Source organism: Oryx dammah, unplaced genomic scaffold (assembly GCF_014754425.2).
Source record: "Oryx dammah isolate SB20612 unplaced genomic scaffold, SCBI_Odam_1.1 HiC_scaffold_2, whole genome shotgun sequence".
NCBI classification, from domain to species: domain Eukaryota; kingdom Metazoa; phylum Chordata; class Mammalia; order Artiodactyla; family Bovidae; genus Oryx; species Oryx dammah.
The window spans coordinates 64,966,825-64,987,477 of record NW_024070186.1 but is presented as its reverse complement, the minus strand read 5'-3'; the positions used below and the strand labels follow the sequence as shown (position 1 = coordinate 64,987,477).

The following is a 20,653-nucleotide window of genomic DNA, read 5'->3' as shown; positions in this document are numbered from 1 at the left end:
AATAACCAGTTACTGTAAATGTCAGTTCTTATGCCTCATTTATCTAAGTCCCTAGATAACGTGATCAAGTTTCTTTTGCCTCAATTTTGAGAATAAAACTGTGCTACTTATACCCTAAAGCTTCTTAGAATTTTAAAAGTATATAGTTTCAGGGAATGAACTTTGCTTGAATTACAGTTTAATGCATTAAAACACTCCTGACAAGTTGGTGGAAGCAGTTATGATAAAGTCTAATAGTTTGAACATTTAATCTTTGAAATACTTAATAGATTATCAAAGGAAATAAGAGATTAGATTAGATTCTGATATCAATATCTTATATGTAATTTCAAAGCTGTTTGAATCAATGCAATCTCTGATATTTTGAGTGGTAAAAGAGATGTGAGAGAGTTGACAAAAGCATTTAAGGAGGAAAAACTGTATGCAAGTGCTTTTTCTTAAAAAAAAAAAAAAACAGGAATTTTAGTTAGGTTAATTAAAATTAGGATAAAACCTAGGATCAGAATCATCAGACAAGCAATCAGGGACCTAGAGATTATCATAAGTGAAGTGAGACAGAGAAAAACTAAAATCATGTGATCTAATTTATGAGGAATCTAATAAAAATGATAAAATGAACTTATTTACAAAACAAAGCAGACTCACACACCTGGAGATCAAACTTATGGTTACCAAAGGTGAAACACGGGGTAAAGTGATAAATAAGGAGATTGGGACTGACATATACACACTACTATATAAAAAATAGATAACTAACAAAGACCTACTGTATAGCGAAATGAACTCTACTCAATATTCTATAATAAACCATATGAGAAGAGAATCTGAAAAAGAATGGATATATATATATATATAATTCACTTTGTTGTATACTTGAAATTAACACAGCTATATAAATCAATTATACTTCAATAAAAAGTTAAAAAAAAAGAATAACTTGTTCACTCAACAAATATTTACTAATAGCCTGTTGAGTACAAAAATTTGATTGAGAATCAGGAATACATACGTTCCCCAGTCCTGACTGGTGTGGAGGCAGCAATACAAGGTGATGTGAAAGAACAGTATCATGGTGCCACAAAATTTAGGTCAATAGCCACAGTGGTCCAACTCAGATGTGGTAGATAAAGGACGTAAAGACTCTCTGGCTCAGTGGCTCTCAAAATTCATCTGTATCAGAATTACTAAAAATGTGTTAGAACAGAGATAATTGGGACACTTCCTCAGAGTTTCTATTTAATTATGAGGTGGAGACCAGAATTTTGCATCCTCTTACAAATAATCTTGTGATATACCTATTAGTGTAATGCTTTTTATTGTGAAGAGAATAAGACTCAGATAGTTAATTAACATGCCAAATGCAACTAAAGCCTCATTCATATTAAAAATAATGATGAATCATTTTCTGTATTACAGGGACAAGGATTATTTTAAAACTTTTACTCTCTTCTGATTCTAAAATAATCAAGAAATATTTGGATATGCAACAGGCTCACTGAGCAGAACTATCTTACAAGAAGGACAAGCATTTGCTTGAACAATCAATTTGGATCATACATTGTAGCAAAGTGCATCAACATTTTTGTTTTTTAAAAAATGTACTTAAACCTACATAAAATTGTGGCATGCTTCCTAGAAATAAAAGGGAATGAAATACTAATAACTGCAAACATAAATAAATATCACAGATATTATATTGAGCAAAAGAATCTGTACACAATAGAATATATACTTCATGTCTCCATTTATATGGATTTCTAAAATTCTATACCAATCTTGAGACCGGTGGTTAGCTAGGTTTGGTGATGAAGAGTTACTCTGAGTGACCCAGAGAACTCTTGGAGATGATGGGAATGTTCTTATATTAAATAGGAATGGAAAGTACATGGCTGTATCCTTTTGCCCATTAAGATGTATCTGTTTCAATTTATAAAAATTTTATTTGAAAAAATATAGTTATAAGGAGTGTGAGGGGATATACAGACAAAACAAAAATATTAGAATAATTGATGAAACTGGTTGAGATATATGGAATATTCATTTTACTGTTCTCCTTATTTTGTATATATTAAAAAGAGAGAGAGAGTTCAAAATAGCAGTGTGGGAACATACCTCCTCTCAGACACACATCAACTCTACAATGACATATGGAATAAATCTCATGAAAAGGGACATGAACACTGGATGTATGAAGACTCCACAACAAAGTGTAAAAAGACAGTTTTAAGATGAGTAGGAAAGGTAGAGATACAATTTCATCAAGGGGAAAAAAGTCATTTCAGAAAACCACAATTGGGAAGAATCACAAACACATGTAGCTTTAACCTGAGAAACAAGGGCTCAAGCTCCATATCAACCCTCCCAACCCTGAGATCTTGCACAGGAGAAATAGGCCCACAAAATATCTGGCTTCGAAAACCAATGAGAAGTATGTGCAAGAAAGCTACAGAACCCTCAGTTCAGTTCAGTTGCTCAGTCATGTCTGACTCTGTGACCCCATGAGCTGCAGCACACTAGGCCTCTCGGTCCATCACCAACTCCCAGAGTTCACCCAAACTCATGTCTATCGAGTCGGTGATGCCATCCAGCCATCTCATCCTCTGTCGTCCCCTTCTCCTCCTGCCCCCAATCCCTCCCAGCATCAGAGTCTTTTCCAATGAGTCAACTTTTCACATGAGGTGGCCAAAGTATTGGCGTTTCAGCTTTAGCATCAGTCCTTCCAAAGAACACCCAGGACTGATCTTCTTTAGGATGGACTGGTTGGAGCTCCTCACAGTCCAAGGGACTCTCAAGAGTCTTTTCCAGCACCACAGTTTAAAAAGCATCAATTCTTCGGTGCTCAGCTTTCTTCACAGTCCAATTTTCACATCCATACATGACCACTGGAAAAACCATAGCCTTGACTAGGCGGACCTTTGTTGGCAAAGTAATATATCTGCTTTTCAATATGCTGTCTAGGTTGGTCATAACTTTCCTTCCAAGGAGTAAGCGTCTTTTAATTTCATGGCTGCAATTACCATCTGCAGTGATTTTGCAGCCCCCCAAAATAAAGTCTGACACCGTTTCCACTGTTTCCCCATCTATTTCCCATGAAGTGATGGGACCAGATGCCATCTTTCCCATGAAGTGATGGGACCAGATGCCATGATCTTTGTTTTCTGAATGTTGAACTTTAAGCCAACTTTTTCACTCTCTTCTTTCACTTTCATCAAGAGGCTTTTTAGTTCCTCTTCATTTGCTGCCATAAGGGTGGTATCATCTGCATATCAGGTTATTGATATTTCTCCCGGCAATCTGATTCCAGCTTGTGCTTCTTCCAGCCCAGCGTTTCTCATGATGTACTCTGCATAGAAGTTAAATAAACAGGAAGACAATATACAGCCTTGACGTACTCCTTTTCCTATTTGGAATCAGTCTGTTGTTCCATGTCTAGTTCTAACTGTTGCTTCCTGACCTGCATACAGGTTTCTCAAGAGGCAGGTCAGGTGGTCTGGTATTTCCATCTCTTTCAGAATTTTCCATAGTTTATTGTGATCCACACAGTCAAAGGCCTATGGAATGAAAAACAGAACCCTAGGGAATGAAAAACCTTTTGTTAAAGGGCTTGTATATAGACTAACCTGATCTAAAAATCAACACAAAACACATGAACTAGGTAAAGGGGACCCACTTCCTAATTCTGAAGTTTATGTCAGGGAGGAGGAAACTAGGTGGGATGATCCCTGGGGACTGAGATACTGATGGATACCATTTTGTGATCCCAGACTACTTTGATAATGTCAGCATTGAAGAGCAGTATTTTGGAATTCTCTCCATAAACTATTGGAGACAGTGGGCATGGACCCACTGAGAGTCCTTTCTCTCCCAGCACCAAAGTCAGACCTCAGAAAAAATCTAAGGAAGAGTCCTCCTCACCAGTGTCCCACAGAAGCCACAAGACCCTCAGCTATTCCAAGGGCAAATCCTGCACGACAGCATGCCATAGCAGCCGCCACCGGGCTCCACCAAAGGAGGAAGATGTAGAGTCCTTGATATCTGGCTCTGGAGTCAAGGCAGGATTGTATGTCTGAGCCTCACAGTATGTCTCCTAAATAAGATCACTCCTTTAAGACTGGGAGAGATAGTTAACCTAATATATAAAAATAGAGAATTAGACAAATTGAAGAGAAAGAGGATTATGTTCAAATTGAAAGAACAAAACAAAATCTCAGAAAAAGAACTAAAAACAACAGAGGTAAGCAATCTGCTGATAAAGATTTAAAAGTAATGGTCAAGAATGATGCTTCACCGAATGTGGAAAAAAATGGATGAACAGAATGAAAGCCTCAACAAAGAGACAGAGAATATAAGAAGGTATCAAGAGAAGTTATAACAGAGCAGAAGAGTTTACTAGAGCGATTAAACATCAGAGAGAAGGACAGATCACTCAGCTGGAAGACAAAACAATGGAACTCATTCAGAGCTGCAAAATGAAAGAAGAATTTTTAAAAAAGAAAATAGGGACTTTTGAAACAACAATGATCAGGATAATATTTATATTACTATAGGGGTCCCAGAAAGAAAAGTGAGAAAAAGTCAGAAATACTATTTAGGGAAATAGTGGCTGAAAATTCTCTAATCCAGGGAAGAAAACAGACATCAGAAGAAAGCCCAGTTCAGTTCAGTTCAGTTCAGTCACTCAGTCATGTCCAACTCTTTGCAACCCCATGAATTGCAGCACGCCAGGCCTCCCTGTCCATCACCAACTCCCAAAGTTCACCCAAACTCATGTGCATTGAGTCGGTAATGCCATCGAGCCATCTCATTCTCTGTTGTCCCCTTCTCCTCCTGCCCCCAATCCTCCCCAGCATCAGGGTCTTTTCCAATGAGTCAACTCTTTGCAGAGTTGCAAATAGCATGAATCAAAAAAGATACATATGAAGATACAATTAAAATTGTAAAAGTTAAGGATAAAGAGAAACTTCTAAAAGCAGCTAGAGAACACAACTTGATACTTACAAGGGAAATCCCATAAGAATATCTGTAGATTTTTCAGTAAGGACCTTACATACCAGAAGGAAGTGGTGTGCTATATCCATCATGCAGAAAGGGAAAAAATCTCCAGCCCCAAATTCTCTACCCAGCAAAGTTAACATTCAGAATTGAAGGAGAGATCAAGGCTGTACCAGCTAAGCAAAAACTAAAGGATTTCATCACCACTACACTGGTCCTGCAAGAAATATTAAAGGGATTTCTTTAAGCTGAAAAGAAATGGCATTAGTTAATATGAAAATACATGAAAGAAAAAAAAAAAAAACCTTATTGGAAAGGGTAAATATATAGCAAAGTTCATAAAATAATTGTTAATAAGGCAGATATAAGAATTACAAGAAAAAAGTAGTAAAATTAGCTATAATTACAATAATTAAAGGACACATAAAATAAATAAAGATGTAAAATGTATCATCAAAAATATAAAATGTGTATGCACTAGAGAGAGTAGAAAGACAAAGTTTTGAAATGTGTTTAAATTTAAGTTGCTACCAACTTAAAACAAGCAACACTCACAAGAATGTTATATGTGAATTTCACAGTAACCCAAGGGGGTCAAAAAATTATTGCAAGTATACAAAGGAAAATGAGAAAGAAATCTAAATATAACACTAAAGAAAGCATCCAATACACAAGGAAAGAGAGAAAAAGAAAAAAGATAACAAAATCACAATAAATACGTGTGTATGTGTGCACTTAGTCATGTCTGACTCTCTGTGACACCAAGGACTATAGCCTGCCAGGCTCCTCTGTCCATGGGGATTTTCCAGGCAAGAATACCAGAGAGGGTTGCCATGCCCTACTTTAGGGGATCTTCCCATACCAGGGATCAAACCCAGGTTTCCCACATTGAAGGCAGATTCTTTACTGTCTGAGCCACCAGGGGAGCCCAAGAATACTGGAGTGGGTAGCCTATCCCTTCTCCAGGGGATCTTCCTGAGCCAGGAATTGAACTGGGGTTTCCTGCATTGCAGGTGGATTCTTTACCAGTTGAGCTACCAGGGAATCCCCAAAAAGTACATACCCATCAGTAATTACTTAAAATGCATACAAACTAAAGGAACTAATCAAAAGATGGAGTGGGAGAATGGATAAAAAACAGGACCCATCTATTTGCTGCCAACAAGACACTCACTTTATAAGAAGCGACATGCCCAGACAGAAAGTGAAGGAATGGAAAAAAGTATATTTCATGCACATAATAATGAAAAGAAAACTGCAGTAGCTATTCTCATATCAGACAAAAATAGACTTTAAAACAAAGACTGTAAGAAATGACACAGAAGAGCATCACATGATAATAAAAAAGTAAATCCAGCAAAAAAAAAAAAAAAAAAAAAAAACCCAAAAAAAAGCAACATTCAGAAAACTAAGATAGTGGCATCTGGTCCCATCACTTCATGGCAGATAGATGGGGAAACAATGGAAACAGTGACAGACTTTATTTTGAGGGGGTCCAAAATCATTGTAGATGGTGACTGCAGCCATGAAATTAAAAGACACTTGCTCTTGGAAGAAAAGCTATAACCAATGTAGACAACATATTAAAAAGCAGAGACATTACTTTGCCAACAAAGGTCCATGTAGTCAAAGCTATCATTTTTCCAGTAGTCACATATGGATGTGAGAGCTGGACTATAAAGAAAGCTGAGCACCAAAAAATTGATGCCTTTGAACTGTGGTGTTGGACAAGAGTCTTGAGAGTCCCTTGGACAGCAAGGAGATCCAACCAGTCAATCCTAAAGGAAATCAGTCCTGAGTATTCATTGGAGGGACTGATGATAAAGCTGAAACTCCAATATTTTGGCCACCTGATGTGAAGAACTGCATCATTGGAAAAGACCCTGATGCTGAGAAAGATTGAAGGTGGGAAGATAAGGTTATGACAGAGGATGAGATGGTTGGATGGCATCACCGACTCAATGGACACACGTTTGAGTAAATTCCAGGAGTTGGTGATGCATGGGGAAGCCTGGCATGCTGCAGTCCATTGGGCTGCAAAGAGTCAGACATGACTGAGCAACTGAATTGAACAGAAGAGCACCAAGATACAAAATAAAACATTAATGATCTTAAAGGGAGAATTTGAAAGCAAGACAATAATAGTAGGGGACTTTAACCCCCTACCTACCTCAATGAATATATCATCCAGACCAAAAAAAAAAAAAATCAATCTGAAAACATTAAATTTAAATAATACATTAGATAAGATGAACTTAGAGCATTCCATCCAAAAGCAAAAGAATACACATTCTTCTTAAGTACACATGGAAAATTTTCTAGGATAGATCACATGTTAGGTCACAAACTGCATTTCAATGAACTGAAGAAAAAAATTCTCCAGCTTTAATGGTATAAAACTAAAGGGGTCTTTGAATAAAGAAAAAAAGAAAAAACTAGAGGCAAATGAATATAGAAATACAACATATCAAAATCTATGGTATTCAATAAAAAATTGTTCTAAAAGGGAATTGTTCAAACATACCAAATAATCTAACTTTATACCTAAAGGATCTATAAAAAGAAAAAGAATAAATGAAGCCCACAATTAGCAGAAAGAAGAGAATAATAAAGATCAGACAGAAGTAAATCAAAGAGAGACAAAAAAGTGGGAAAGATCAATGAGACTAAGAGCTGGTGATTGAAAAAGATAAAATCTACAAACCTTAAGCTAGACTAACCAAAAAAAAAAGAAGAAGAAGAAGAAGAAGAAAGAAAGAGGATACAAATAAATAAAATTTTAAAAAATGAAAGAGAAGTTATAAATGTAACCACATAAATTTGAAGGATAAAATGAGACTACAACCAATAGTTAAATACCAACAGTTTGACAACCATGGATAAATTCCTAGAAACATAAAATCTTCCAAGACTGAATAATCAAGAAACAGGAAATCTGAACAGAAATTACCAACAAGGAGATTGAAACACAAATTAGAAAATTTCACAACAAACAAAAGCTGAGGACCAAAGAGACAGCTTCTTTGACAAACTCTACAAAACACTCAAAGAAGATTTAATACTGATTCTTCTCTCAATATTAACACAAAATATTCAAAGATGACTTAATATTTTTCTTCCAAAAATTAAGGAGGAGGAAAACATTCCAAAGCACTTTACAAAGCCAATATTTCCCTAATACTAAATCCAGCCAAGGACACTACAAAAGTGAAACATGCATGCCACTATCATTAATATCTACAGATACAAAAATCTTCAAAAATTATTAGCAAATCAAATCCAACAAAACATTAAAAAAATGTACATCTTGATCAAGTGGGATTTATTCCAGGGAAGCAAGGGTGATTCGATATCTACAAAAATCCCATGTAACACATCACATTAACAAAATGAAAAATCAGAATTATACGATCATCTCAACAGATGTAGAAAAAGCATTTGACAAAATACGACCCTATTTTAAATGCCAATAAAGTGGGTATAGAGAGAATATACCTCAAATAGTAAAGGCCATGTATGACAAATACACAGCTAATAACACACTCACTGATGAAAAATTAAGAGTTTTTCCCCCAAAATCAGGAACAGGGATGCCCACATAGTACTGAAAGTACTAGCTACAGCAATTAAGCAAGAAAATAAATAAAATTATCTCAAATCTGAACAGAGAAAGAAAACTGTCTTATAATGGAATATAATGTCATCTGCAGATGACATTGTATTATACATAGAAAATCCTAAACAGCCTACCAAAAAGATGTGAGAATTAAAAAATAAATTCCCTAAAGTTACATGTTACAAAATCAATATTCAGAAAGGTGACATTTCTACACATTAATAATAAACTATCAGAAACAGAAATTAAGAAAACAATCTCATTTACAATTCAGTTCAGTTCATTTCAGACGCTCAGTTGTGTCCAACTCTTTGCAACCCCATGGACTGAAGCATGCCAGGCCTCCCTGTCCATCATCAACTCCCACAGCTTACTCAAACTCATGTCCATTGAGTTGGTGATGCCATCTAACCACTCATCCTCTGTCACCCCCTTCCCCTCTGGCCTTCAATCTTTCTCAGCATCAGGGTCTTTTCTAATGAGTCAGTTCTTCACATCAGGTGGCCAAGTATTGAGTTTCAGCTTCAGCATCAGTCCTTCCAATGAACACCCAGGAGTGATCTCCTTTAGGATAGACTGGTTGGATCTCCTTGCAGTCCAAGGGACTCTCAAGAGTCTTCTCCAATACCACAGTTCAAAAGCATCAATTCTTTGGTGCTCAGCTTTCTTTATAGTCCAACTCTCACATCCTTACATGACTGCTGGAAAAACCATAGCTCTGACTAGATGGACTTTGTTGGCAAAGTAATGTCTCTCCTTTTTAATATGCTGTCTAGGTTGGTCATAGTTTTTATTCCAAGGAGCAAGCATCCTTTAATTTCATGGCTGCAGTCACTATCTGTAGTGATTTTGGAGCCCAAAATAATAAAACCACTCACTGTTTCCACTGTTTCCCCGTCTATTTCCCACGAAGTGATGGGAACAGATGCCATGATGTTGGTTTTCTGAATGCTGAGTTTTAAGCCAACTTTTTCACTCTCCTCTTTCCCTTTCAGCAAGAAGCTCTTTAGTTCTTCACTTTCTGCCATAAGGGTGGTATCACCTGCATATCTGACATTATTGATATTTCTCCTGGCAATCTTGATTCCAGCTTGTGTTTCATCCAGCCCCATATTTTGCATGATGTACTATGCATATAATTTAAATAGCAGGGTAACAATATACAGCCTTGACGTACTCTTTTCCCAATCAGGAGCCATTTACAATTACAATTTACATCAAAATAATAAAATACTTAGGGAATAAATTTAACCAAGTACGTGAAGGATTTGCTCACTGAAAACTGTAAGACACTGATGAAATAAGAAGACATAAATTAATAAAAAAATATTCTGTGCTCATAGATTGGAAAAATTAATATTGTTAAGATGCCCATACTATGCAAAGCAATCTGCATATTCAACACAATTTATATCAAAATTCCAATGTCATATCTCACAGAAATAGAACAAACAATTCTAAAACTTCTATGAAAACACACACACACAAAAAAAACCTGAATAGACAAAACAAATTTGAGGAAGAAGTAAAAATTGGAGATATCGAATGTGCTGATTCAAGCTATACTACCAAGTGATGGAAATCAAAACAGTATGATACTGGCAGAAAACCACACACAGAGGTCAATGGAACAGAACTGAGATCTCAGAAATAAACCCATCCATATATGGACAATTAATTTACAACAAAGGATCAAACAACAAACAATGGGCTAATTATATTTTCTGTGACAAAAGGTGTGGGGAAAACTAAACCCTCATTAGCAGAAGAATGTTACACCATATATAAAAATTAACTCAAAATGCATTAAGAACTTGAATATAAAACCTAAACCATAAAATTCTTTAGAGAAAATATTGGCAGTAAACTCACTAACCTCAGTCATTTTACGATTATGTCTTTTGTTGATCTGCTCCAAAAGCAAAAGGAGCCAAAAATAAAAATAAATAAAATGGACCATGTTGAACTAAAAAGGTACTGGACATGAAAGAAACCATCATCAAAATGAAAAGGCAACCCACTGAATGGAGATTTTTGCAAATCATATAACTGATAAGGGGTTAATATCTAAAATATATAAATGACCCATGCAACACAATACAGAAAACAAACAACTCAAATAAAAAATGACAAGAGTCTAAATATTTGCATACTTTATTTGCAACATTTTTTTGAGTTGAAGTTATTTCAAATTAAAAATTATTTTAAAAAATCATGCTGAGATTCTCAAGACAATGGCCAGCACTTTGCTAGAGATGACTGAATTCTACATTTATTAAATGACCTAAGTCAAAAATATATAAATAATAACTGTTGCCAATGAGGCATTTACCAGCTTAAGCAAAGTATTCATCCAGCATCTGCTTTTCAGTAGCACTGCAGAACAGTGCTTTGCAGCAGAGTTAGCTGCTACATGCAACCTCCTGATATTGAGGCATTACAACCCAAGGCAATCAGAGCATTTGCAAATGAGAGGGCTTAACTGACATATTTGGTGAGGTCTGAGAATTGTAGATGGATACCTATTAATTGTAACTTGAAAATTGCAAGAATGAGAGTGAACTGTTCAAACTACAGAACAGTGAGTTCCCAGAGAAAATTCTTACATGGATTATTAAAGGGGTGTTTTAGTAGACAAAGTAGTACTTAACAAACCCAACAAAATTAATAAAATTATAATTCATATTTGACTTAATTTGCTTCCTTCTTGGAGAAAGTTATTAATTGATTGGTAAAGTTAATTATATACAAAGGGAAGTTAGACTTAAGAAAGATGCTTTTAGTCTTTTGTTATATCTTGTGGAAAACAAAGAAAAATATTGATGGGACACATGGATAATTACATGAATTTTTTGTTAGCTTAAGTCCTGACTGAAGCATCACAGTTAATGGGTTAGTACTACAGTGGAAGACGGTTCAAAGAGCTTTTCCTCTGCCAGGCTTGTACATACAGAATATTTGTCAATGACACATTAGAGAGAAGTTCAATGATGCAGTGAGCACCTGCCAAAATCACAGTTGTTTCTCTTTGCCACATGACCCGCACTGTAATGAACACAGCTTGCTGGGAAAGAAAAGGATGTTTGATGCAAAATAGCCATGTCTATGCTGCCAAGTGGCTGGACAAACAAATGAGATCCCTTCTTCTAGGGAGCCAGACAATTTGATCATGTCAACTCTAGTCCTATCCAGCATTATTTCCCATAGCTTCAGGGCTTCCCTAATAGCTCAGTTCATAAAGAATCCAACTGCAGTGCAGAAGACCCCAGTTCGATTCCTGGGCTGGGAAGATTCGCTGGAGAAGGGATAGGGTACCCACTCCAGTATTCTTGGGCTTCCCTTGTGGCTCAGCTGGTAAAGAATTCACCTGCAATGTGGCAGACCTGGGTTCAATCCCTGGGTTGGGAAGAACCCCTGGAAAAAGGAAAGGCTACCCACTCCAGCAGGTATTCTGGCCTGGAGAATTCCATGAACAAAGAATTAGACACAACTGAGCAACTTTCACTTTCATTTTTCACAGACACCTAACTTGAGCATGTGTAGCCCTAGACTCTGGGCTTCAAATTTATAACAACAACTCCAAAGTCATAGATATTTCATGCTTCTAGGTAGATTCATGTGTTTTCTACCTATATGGAGTACTTGTCCCACATGGTATTAATTTATCTTACCAGTCGATCAATAACACTTAAAATGTTTTCTCTCTGTTTACTATACTGTAAGTTATTGAGACAAAAATCTATTATAGACTTTTTCAAGTCTTATTCTGAGGCAGTCTATAATTTTTAGAAGATAAAACATTCATTTTTTGGAATATGGAGTGGTAAGAATTCTTCAACTTTATTATTTTTTAATTACTTTAGGTAACATGTACTTATAAATTGCAACCTTATAATGCTTACAAGAATAATAAGGATTAATAGTAAACTTACCAATACTTGGATAACTGGGTGTAGAAGGGTCTCCTCCTGGATTCAGTGATACCATGAAAGTATTATAGCTAAGATTTGCAGTCTTTGGTAAATCACAAGGATCAATATATAGAAGAACACCTCCAAATCCAGTCTTTTCCAATAAGGAAAGCTGAAAGAAGAGAACAAATTTTTAACAATATTTTCATATGCATTATTAATTCATATACTGCCACTTTATAAAGTCACTACAATTAGATGACTCTCTTTACTACTTTTATTTTCTTGTAAAATAAGCACATTTCAGATGTCCTCATTATCAAATCTCAGACAAAGTTATCCTACTGGTTTCTTCCTTCTTCCTCTATTCAACAATATTCAAGCTTCATTCCTATAATGTTTATATTTTATTCCAATGTCTGTATTTAGAATTTCATCACTTTTTAGTTGTCCACATACATCTAGAAGTTTTCACTTCTGTGAGAGCAACAAAAGATCTACCACCAACAAAGTTCCATTGCAAAAGGAGAACTGTTCTGACCACTATAGCGTCCTTCCTGAGAGCAGAAGACACCTACAGGACCTTGATATATTTCCTCTAGGACTGAGCCTTTCACATCAGTTGCTAAAATGTTGAAATACTTTCACACTGGCAAACAGCCACTGCCCTGATCCTCCTGAGAGCTCCCACTGTGCTTGTCATTCTGGTCTCTGCCCTGGATGTTCCAGCCAGACGTCTAAGACAGAGCAACTAATGGGTATATACATAACCAAATGAGGGACCTTCTTCTGAATGGTCAGGTGCTGTTCTGTCTCTGTCATTAAATACTTTGATAATAGCCCGATTACCTCATATGAACATATTTCACTCACAGTTTCCTCTCTGTTCTTAAGAATAGGCAGATGAACCTGTCATTCCAGGTTCTCTTGTTTTAACTTAAACTATATTTTTAGGGCAAAGAACTTATTAATTTTTGCATGACTACCATGATTTGTACAGTAATGATCATGATTTGCTAGACATGTTTCTTTCCCACTAAAGAGGAAAAGTAATTAGGGGGTACTAGTGAATAATGCAAGGAGATCCAATCAGTTCATTCTGAAGGAGATCAGTCCTGGGTGTTCTTTGGAAGGAATGATGCTAAAGCTGAAACTCCAGTACTTTGGCCACCTCATGCAAAGAGTTGACTCATTGGAAAAAACTCTGATGCTGGGAGGGATTGGGGGCAGGAGGAGAAGGGGACGACAGAGGATGAGATGGTTGCATGGCATCACCAACTCGATGGACGTGAGTTTGAGTGAACTCCGGGAGTTGGTGATGGACAGGGAGGCCTGGCGTGCTGCGATTCATGGGGTCGCAAAGGGTCGGACATGACTGAGCGACTGAACTGAGTGAATAATGGAGACTATGACTAAGTCATACTGAGTATAGACAGTTGCTGCTCATTGTGTGACTCTAATTAACACCTATATTTCACTTCCCAGTTACTACTTCTGTTGTTTATTGAGTTTTACAGTGGACTTAGCAAGGCTTCCCAGGTGGCTCAGTAGTAAAATAAATAAACAAATAAGTAAATCTGCCTGCCAATTCAGGAGACATAAGAGATGTGGGTTTGATCCCTGGGTGAGGAATATCCCCTGGAGAAGGGAATGGCAACCCACTCGAGTATTCTTGCTTGGAAAACCCCATGGATAGAAGAGCCTGGTAGGTATAGTCCATGCGGTTGCAAAGAATCAGACATGACTGAATATGCATGTAAGCAAGGCATCAGTTGGGTCTCAAACTGGACTACACCAGGAGGGTAGGAATCATGCTTATGTTTTGTTTGACTGTCTGTACACTTTGTATATAGCAAGCACATAGTAGACATTTAAGACATTAAATAAAAGAACAAATGACACACATGCTGATATGGCATAACAACCACATAAAGCAAAATGAGCTCCGAGAAAATATTTGGGAGGTACTTCAATAAGAAAAATAAAACATATGAATATAATTTTAACTACATACAGGAAATAACACATAGAAAAATAAATGATGCTTGATATAAATATGCTACATTAATTGCATCTTTCCAACTCCTTTAAAAACATTCTGTATTTTCCCATTTTTAAACAAATAATGAACAAGAATGAATTTTTATAATAAGGATAAAAACCTAACACTGAGAACCAAAGCTAAGTATAGTTGATTCATGTGTATACTTTCTATAAGAAACTAATATGATCACACTTCTGTTTTTTCCCACCAATGTTTTACTGAAGATGGGTAAAGTATTCAAGAAAGAATGAGAGAGAGAACAAAAGAAAAAATATATGTGAATAAGAGAACCAGATTTAACACTGACTCTTCAAATGCTCAGATTGAAGTCCTTAGGGAAGGCTTCTAATCTTTAGATGCTGAAATTACTATCCTCATAAAGAATAGTCAATGAAACAATTTTGAATGTTCTGCTTACTATAGGAGAAAATATCAAGAAAAAAATGAATGTCTCTAGAAAGCAATTTTTAAAAATACTAGAAATTATTTATTTTATTAAAAGCAAATAGTGACCATTAGTGAGAAAGAGATGCACATCAACAAAACAAAACAAAAGCAAAAAGCAATTCCATTATCTTACATGTCAAGTGGCAGCAAATATTAACATGCTGATGTTTCTAGATACCTTTATTATTGTTTATGCACATTCACACATATATTTACAAAATACCTATGAAAAATATTATTTTGCAATATATATTTTTCACTTAGTATATACTAAACATGTATCCATGTTGATAAGTACACTTATGTATCACTTTAATAGATATATACTATATATGAGTGATATAAGTAATATCATATAAAAAGTCCATCAAATATTAGTAACCAACTCCTGATTGTTGATTAAATTATTTTTTAAAATGATATTACAAACTCCCTTATAGCTGTATCATTGCATAAATACCTGTTTTAATGAAATATATATTCACATGTAGATTTCTGAGGTCAAGGTACTCCTGTTTTTATGATTTTTAAAATAAATCAGTTTCCCTCCAGAAAAGCTATTAAAAGTTATTTTCTTACCAATAGTATATGTGAGCATTTCTTGCCTATCATTATCACCAACACTGAATATTATTACTTTTCCAAAGATATTTGTCAATACGGCCAAAATTTTCTCCAAAAATATTTCATTATTAATAAAGTTAAATGGATATTTGTTGGTGATTTTGGTCAATGTTATCTTTCCTCCTGAAAAATTACCTGCTTGTGAAAAACTATTTTCACAATTCCTAGGCCATTTATCCATTCATAACTACCTAATGAGTGTTACTGTCATACATGTAATTGGGATCATTGGATTATGGAGGTAAGGAGGACAATGTTTTTGCTCTTAGCTGAGTTTACCCGTGGAATGATAAATAGGTTTCACTTTGAGTTATTGCTGTTGAGTCACTGAGCTGTGTCCAAATCTTTATGACCCCATGGACTACAGCATGTCAGGCATCCCTGTCCTCCACTATCTCCCAGACTTTGCTCCAATTCATGTCCATTGAGTCTATGATCTGATCAACCATCACATTCTCTGTCGCCCCCTTCTCCTCCTGCCTTCAATCTTTCCCAGCATCTTTTCCAATGAGTCAGCTCTTTGCATCAGATGGCCAAAGAATTGGAGCTTCAGCATCAATCCTTCCAGTGAATATTCAGGACTGATTTCCTTTAGGATTGACTGGTTGGATCTTCTTGCTGTCCAAAGGACACTCAAGAGTCTTCTCCAGCACCAAAATTTGAGAGCATCAATTCTTTGGCACTCAGCCTTCTTTATGTTGCAACTCTCACATCTGTACATGACTACTGGATAAAGCCATAGCTTTGACATAACGGACATTTGTTGGCAGAATAATGTCTCTGCTTTTTAATACACAGTCCAGGTTTGCATAGGTTTCCTTCCAAGGAGCAAGTTTCTTTTAATTTCATGCTTGCAGTCACTGTCTGCAGTGATTTTGGAGCCCAAGAAAATAAAGACTGCCTCAAGATGGGCTCGATAAAGGACAGAAATGGTATGGACCTAAGAGAAGCAGAAGATATTAAGAAGAGCTGGCAAGAATACACAGAAGAACTGTACAAAAAAGATCATCACAACCAAGATAATCACGATGGTATGATCACTCACCTAGAGACAGACATCCTGGAATGTGAAGTCAAGTGGGCCTTAGAAAGCATCACTATGAACAAAGCTAGTGGAGGTGATGGAATTCCAGTTGAACTATTTCAAATCCTGAAAAATGATGCTGTGAAAGTGCTGCACTCAATATGCCAGCAAATTTGGAAAACTCAGCCATGGCCACAGGACTGGAAAATGTCAGTTTTCATTCCAATCCCAAAGAAAGGCAATGCCAAAGAATGCTCAAACGACCACACAATTGCACTCATCTCACATGCTAGTAAAGTAATGCTCAAAATTCTCCAAGCCAGGCTTCAGCAATACGTGCAATGTGAAATTCCAGATGTTCAAGCTGGTTTTAGAAAAGGCACAGGAACCAGAGATCAAATTGCCAACATCTGCTGGATCATGGAAAAAGCAAGAGAGTTCCAGAAAAACATCCATTTCTGCTTTATTAACTATGCCAAAGCCTTTGACTGTGTGGATCACAATCAACTGTGGAAAATTCTGAAAGAGATGGGAATCCCAGACCACCTGACCTCTCTTGAGAAACATGTGTGCAGGTTAGGAAGCAACAGTTAGAACTGGACATGGAACAACAGACTGGTTCCAAATAGGAAAAGGAGTACGTCAAGGGTGTATATTGTTACCCTGCTTATTTAACTTCTATGCAGAGTACATCATGAGAAATGCTGGGCTGGATGAAGCACAAGCTGGAATGAAGATTGCTGAGAGAAATATCAATAACCTCAGATATGCAGATGACACCACTCTTATGGCAGAAAGTGAAGAGGAACTAAAAAGCCTCTTGATGAAAGTGAAAGAGGAGAGTGAAAATGTTGGCTTAAAGCTCAACATTCAGAAAACGAAGATTATGGCATCTGGTTCCATCACTTCATGGGAAATAGATGGGGAAAGAGTAGAAACAGTGTCAGACTTTATTTTTTTGGGCTCCAAAATCACTGCAGATGGTGACTGCAGCCATGAAATTAAAAGACACTTACTCCTTGGAAGGAAAGTTATGACCAACCTAGATAGCATATTCAAAAGCAGAGACATTACTTTGCCAACCAAGGTCCATCTTGTCAATGCTATAGTTTTTCAGTGGTCATGTATGGATGTGAGAGTTGGACTGTGAAGAAAGCTGAGTGCCGAAGAATTGATGCTTTTGAACTGTGGTGGTGAAGAAGATTCCTGAGAGTCCCTTGGACTGCAAGGAGATCCAACCAATCCATTCTGAAGGAGATCAGCTCTGGGTGTTCTTTGCAGGGAATGATGCTAAAGCTGAAACTCCAGTACTTTGGCCACCTCATGCGAAGAGTTGACTCATTGGAAAAGACCCTGATGCTGGGAGGGATTGGGGGCAGGAGGAGAAGGGGACGACAGAGGATGAGATAGCTGGATGGCATCAGCGACTCGATGCACGTGAGTTGAGTGAACTCCAGGAGTTGGTGATGGACAGGAAGGCCTGGCATGCTGCGATTCATGGGGTCGCAAAGAGTTGGACAGGACTGAGCGACTGAACTTAACTCTTTCCTTTGTTTCCCCATCTATTTGCCATGAAATGATTGGCCCAGATGCCATGATCTTATTTTTTTGAATATTGAGTTTTAAGCCAGCCTGTTCACTTTCCTCTTTCACTTTCATCAAGAAGCTCTTTAGTTTCTCTTCACTTTCTGTCATTAGAGTGATATCATCTGCATATCTGAGATTTTGATAGTTCTGGAAATCTTGATTCCAGGTTGTGATTCATTCAGCCCAGAATTTTGCCTGATGCACTCTGCATATAAGTTAGGGGACTACAAGCAAGGTGACAATGTGCAGCCATGCTATGCTCCTTTCACAATTTTGAACCAGTCAGGTGTTCCATGTCCAGTTCTAACTTGTTTCTTGATCTGTATACAGGTTTCTCGGAGACAGATAAGGTGGTCTGGTATTCCCATCTCTTGACGATTTTCCACACAAAGTGAATGAAGTTGTGTCTGACTCTTTATGACCCCATGGACTGTAGCCTACTACACTCCTCTGTCCATGGGATTTTTCAGGCAAGAATACTGGAGTGGGTTGTCGTTTCCTTCTTCAGGGGATCTTCCTGACCCAGGGATCAAACCCAGGTCTCCTGCATTATAGGCAGACACTTTATTGTCTGAGCTACCAGGGAATCCACACAAAGGCTTTAGCATTTAGTATTTAGTCAATGAAGCAGAAGCACTTGTTTTTCTGGAATTCCCTTGCTTTTTCCTATTATCCAATGGATGTTGGCAATTCGATCTCCAGTTCCTCTGCCTTTTCTAAATCCAGCTTGTATATGTGGAAGTTCTCAATGTATGTACTGCTGAAGCCTAGCTTGAAGGATTTTGAAAATAACCTTACTAGCATGTGAAATGAGTGCAATTTTATGGTAGTCTGAACATTGTTTGGCACTGCCCCTCTTTGGGACTGAATGGAAAATGACCTTTTCCAGTCCTGTAAAAGTGGCCACTGCTGAGTTTTCCAAATATGCTAACATAATGAGTGCAGCATTTTAATAACATTTCACTTTGACTGCTAACTCTAATTAACTAGCAAGGAATAAACAGCAGGAAAAGAATGTGAGGATAGACTCAGCATCAGTGGAAAGTGATTCTATGAGAGAATACTGTTTTGGACAAAGAAAGGGAATGATGATCCACAGTATTTTTTTTTTCAATCTGCTTTAGTGGAATATCAAATATGTTCAAAAATCTCTTCTAAAAAGATACAGATGATAACAATTTAATGTTTATGAAACAGTGGTTAAATTTATTTTAGTCAAAAATCACATGGAAGAGTTACATGTTTTTCTTTTCTGATTATATTAAGTAGTATGTTGAGATACCTTTTATAAGGAATATATATCATGATATACTTCTATACCTCATGGCCAATTCTAAAGCAAAGTGGTTTATTGGAAACCTATCTTTGGTTAGAGTTGATTACCTCCCTACACCCTTGAAGAGACAGTTTTATATATGAACCAACATCCTCTTCCTGTCCTCTGCATACAATAGTTGGACCTGAAGTGGACACCTCTTCGATTTTGTCAAATCTGTTTTCTGACTCTACCCCTCACTGGCCATTATAGAGCTCTTAAATAATTAGTTTAATTCAGTGACTCAATTTTAGAGAGAGATTATTGCTGGATTTCCAATAACATTGAGAACAGGAGAAACTGTTTACATTATATCAAATTTTAAAAATGTTCCTTTGCATTGTTAGCATTACATTTTGAACCTGATGACATGGAGGTTGCCTAAAATGCTCAAAATATCTCCCATTTTGGTGAGATTATATTTTTAAAAATACATTCAAAGAATGCCAATGACAAAAAGATGAAACCAGCTGTCACTGTGCTGTTTGATGGCAGACTGTCCCTTGGTGCACAGTGAAAGTCATTAGCCCTGCATAGTACCTCTCATAGCTTGAGACCTAGACTGATGATTATATTGGGGGCTCTGATACCTGAAAAGATAGGGTGAGTGTCAAGCCAAGATTCTTGACATTAAACTTCAACTGTCTTTTGCTCCTCTTTCTCAAGTATATATCTGATAAGTTTGGGGTCCTTAGTTCTTGTAAACTAAGAAAACATTTGACATAAATAGGGCCAATTGGAACTTAGAATGGAGACCCCAGAAATGAGTCAGGCAGAGGGTATTAGGCTTGAGTGTTGTATGGTGACCAAGAAGCAGGTCACAGCCTCTGGCTAATGTGGTGCATTGACCCACAAGGCTATGTCACCTTGGAGGGGCACCATTTCCTAATTAATACAAATCATCATATGAGCAAATAGCTTCTCTATTCAGAACTAATTGTAAGACATGTACAAACTAGTTATTTTTAGAATGTAGAAATCATGAACCTTGCCAAGGAAACTGACAACTAAAGAGGAGGAGGAAGTCAGAGAACATAGAGATGAAAATAGGCAAGAGAAAAAATAGCACACACAGACCTCATGTCCAGCTGTG

The 20,653-nt window shown here is 36.8% G+C and overlaps 1 protein-coding gene across 2 annotated transcripts in view; it reads right to left on the bottom strand.

The window, feature by feature from the left end:
- Positions 1-20,653, bottom strand: part of NAALADL2 (N-acetylated alpha-linked acidic dipeptidase like 2) — a 1,592,461-nt gene that overhangs the window by 629,239 nt on the left and 942,569 nt on the right. For both annotated transcript variants that reach the window (XM_040249092.1, XM_040249084.1), the window contains one exon: positions 12,541-12,691. In XM_040249092.1, the coding sequence (XP_040105026.1) occupies positions 12,541-12,691 (151 nt within the window). The remainder of the gene's footprint in view (positions 1-12,540; positions 12,692-20,653) is intronic.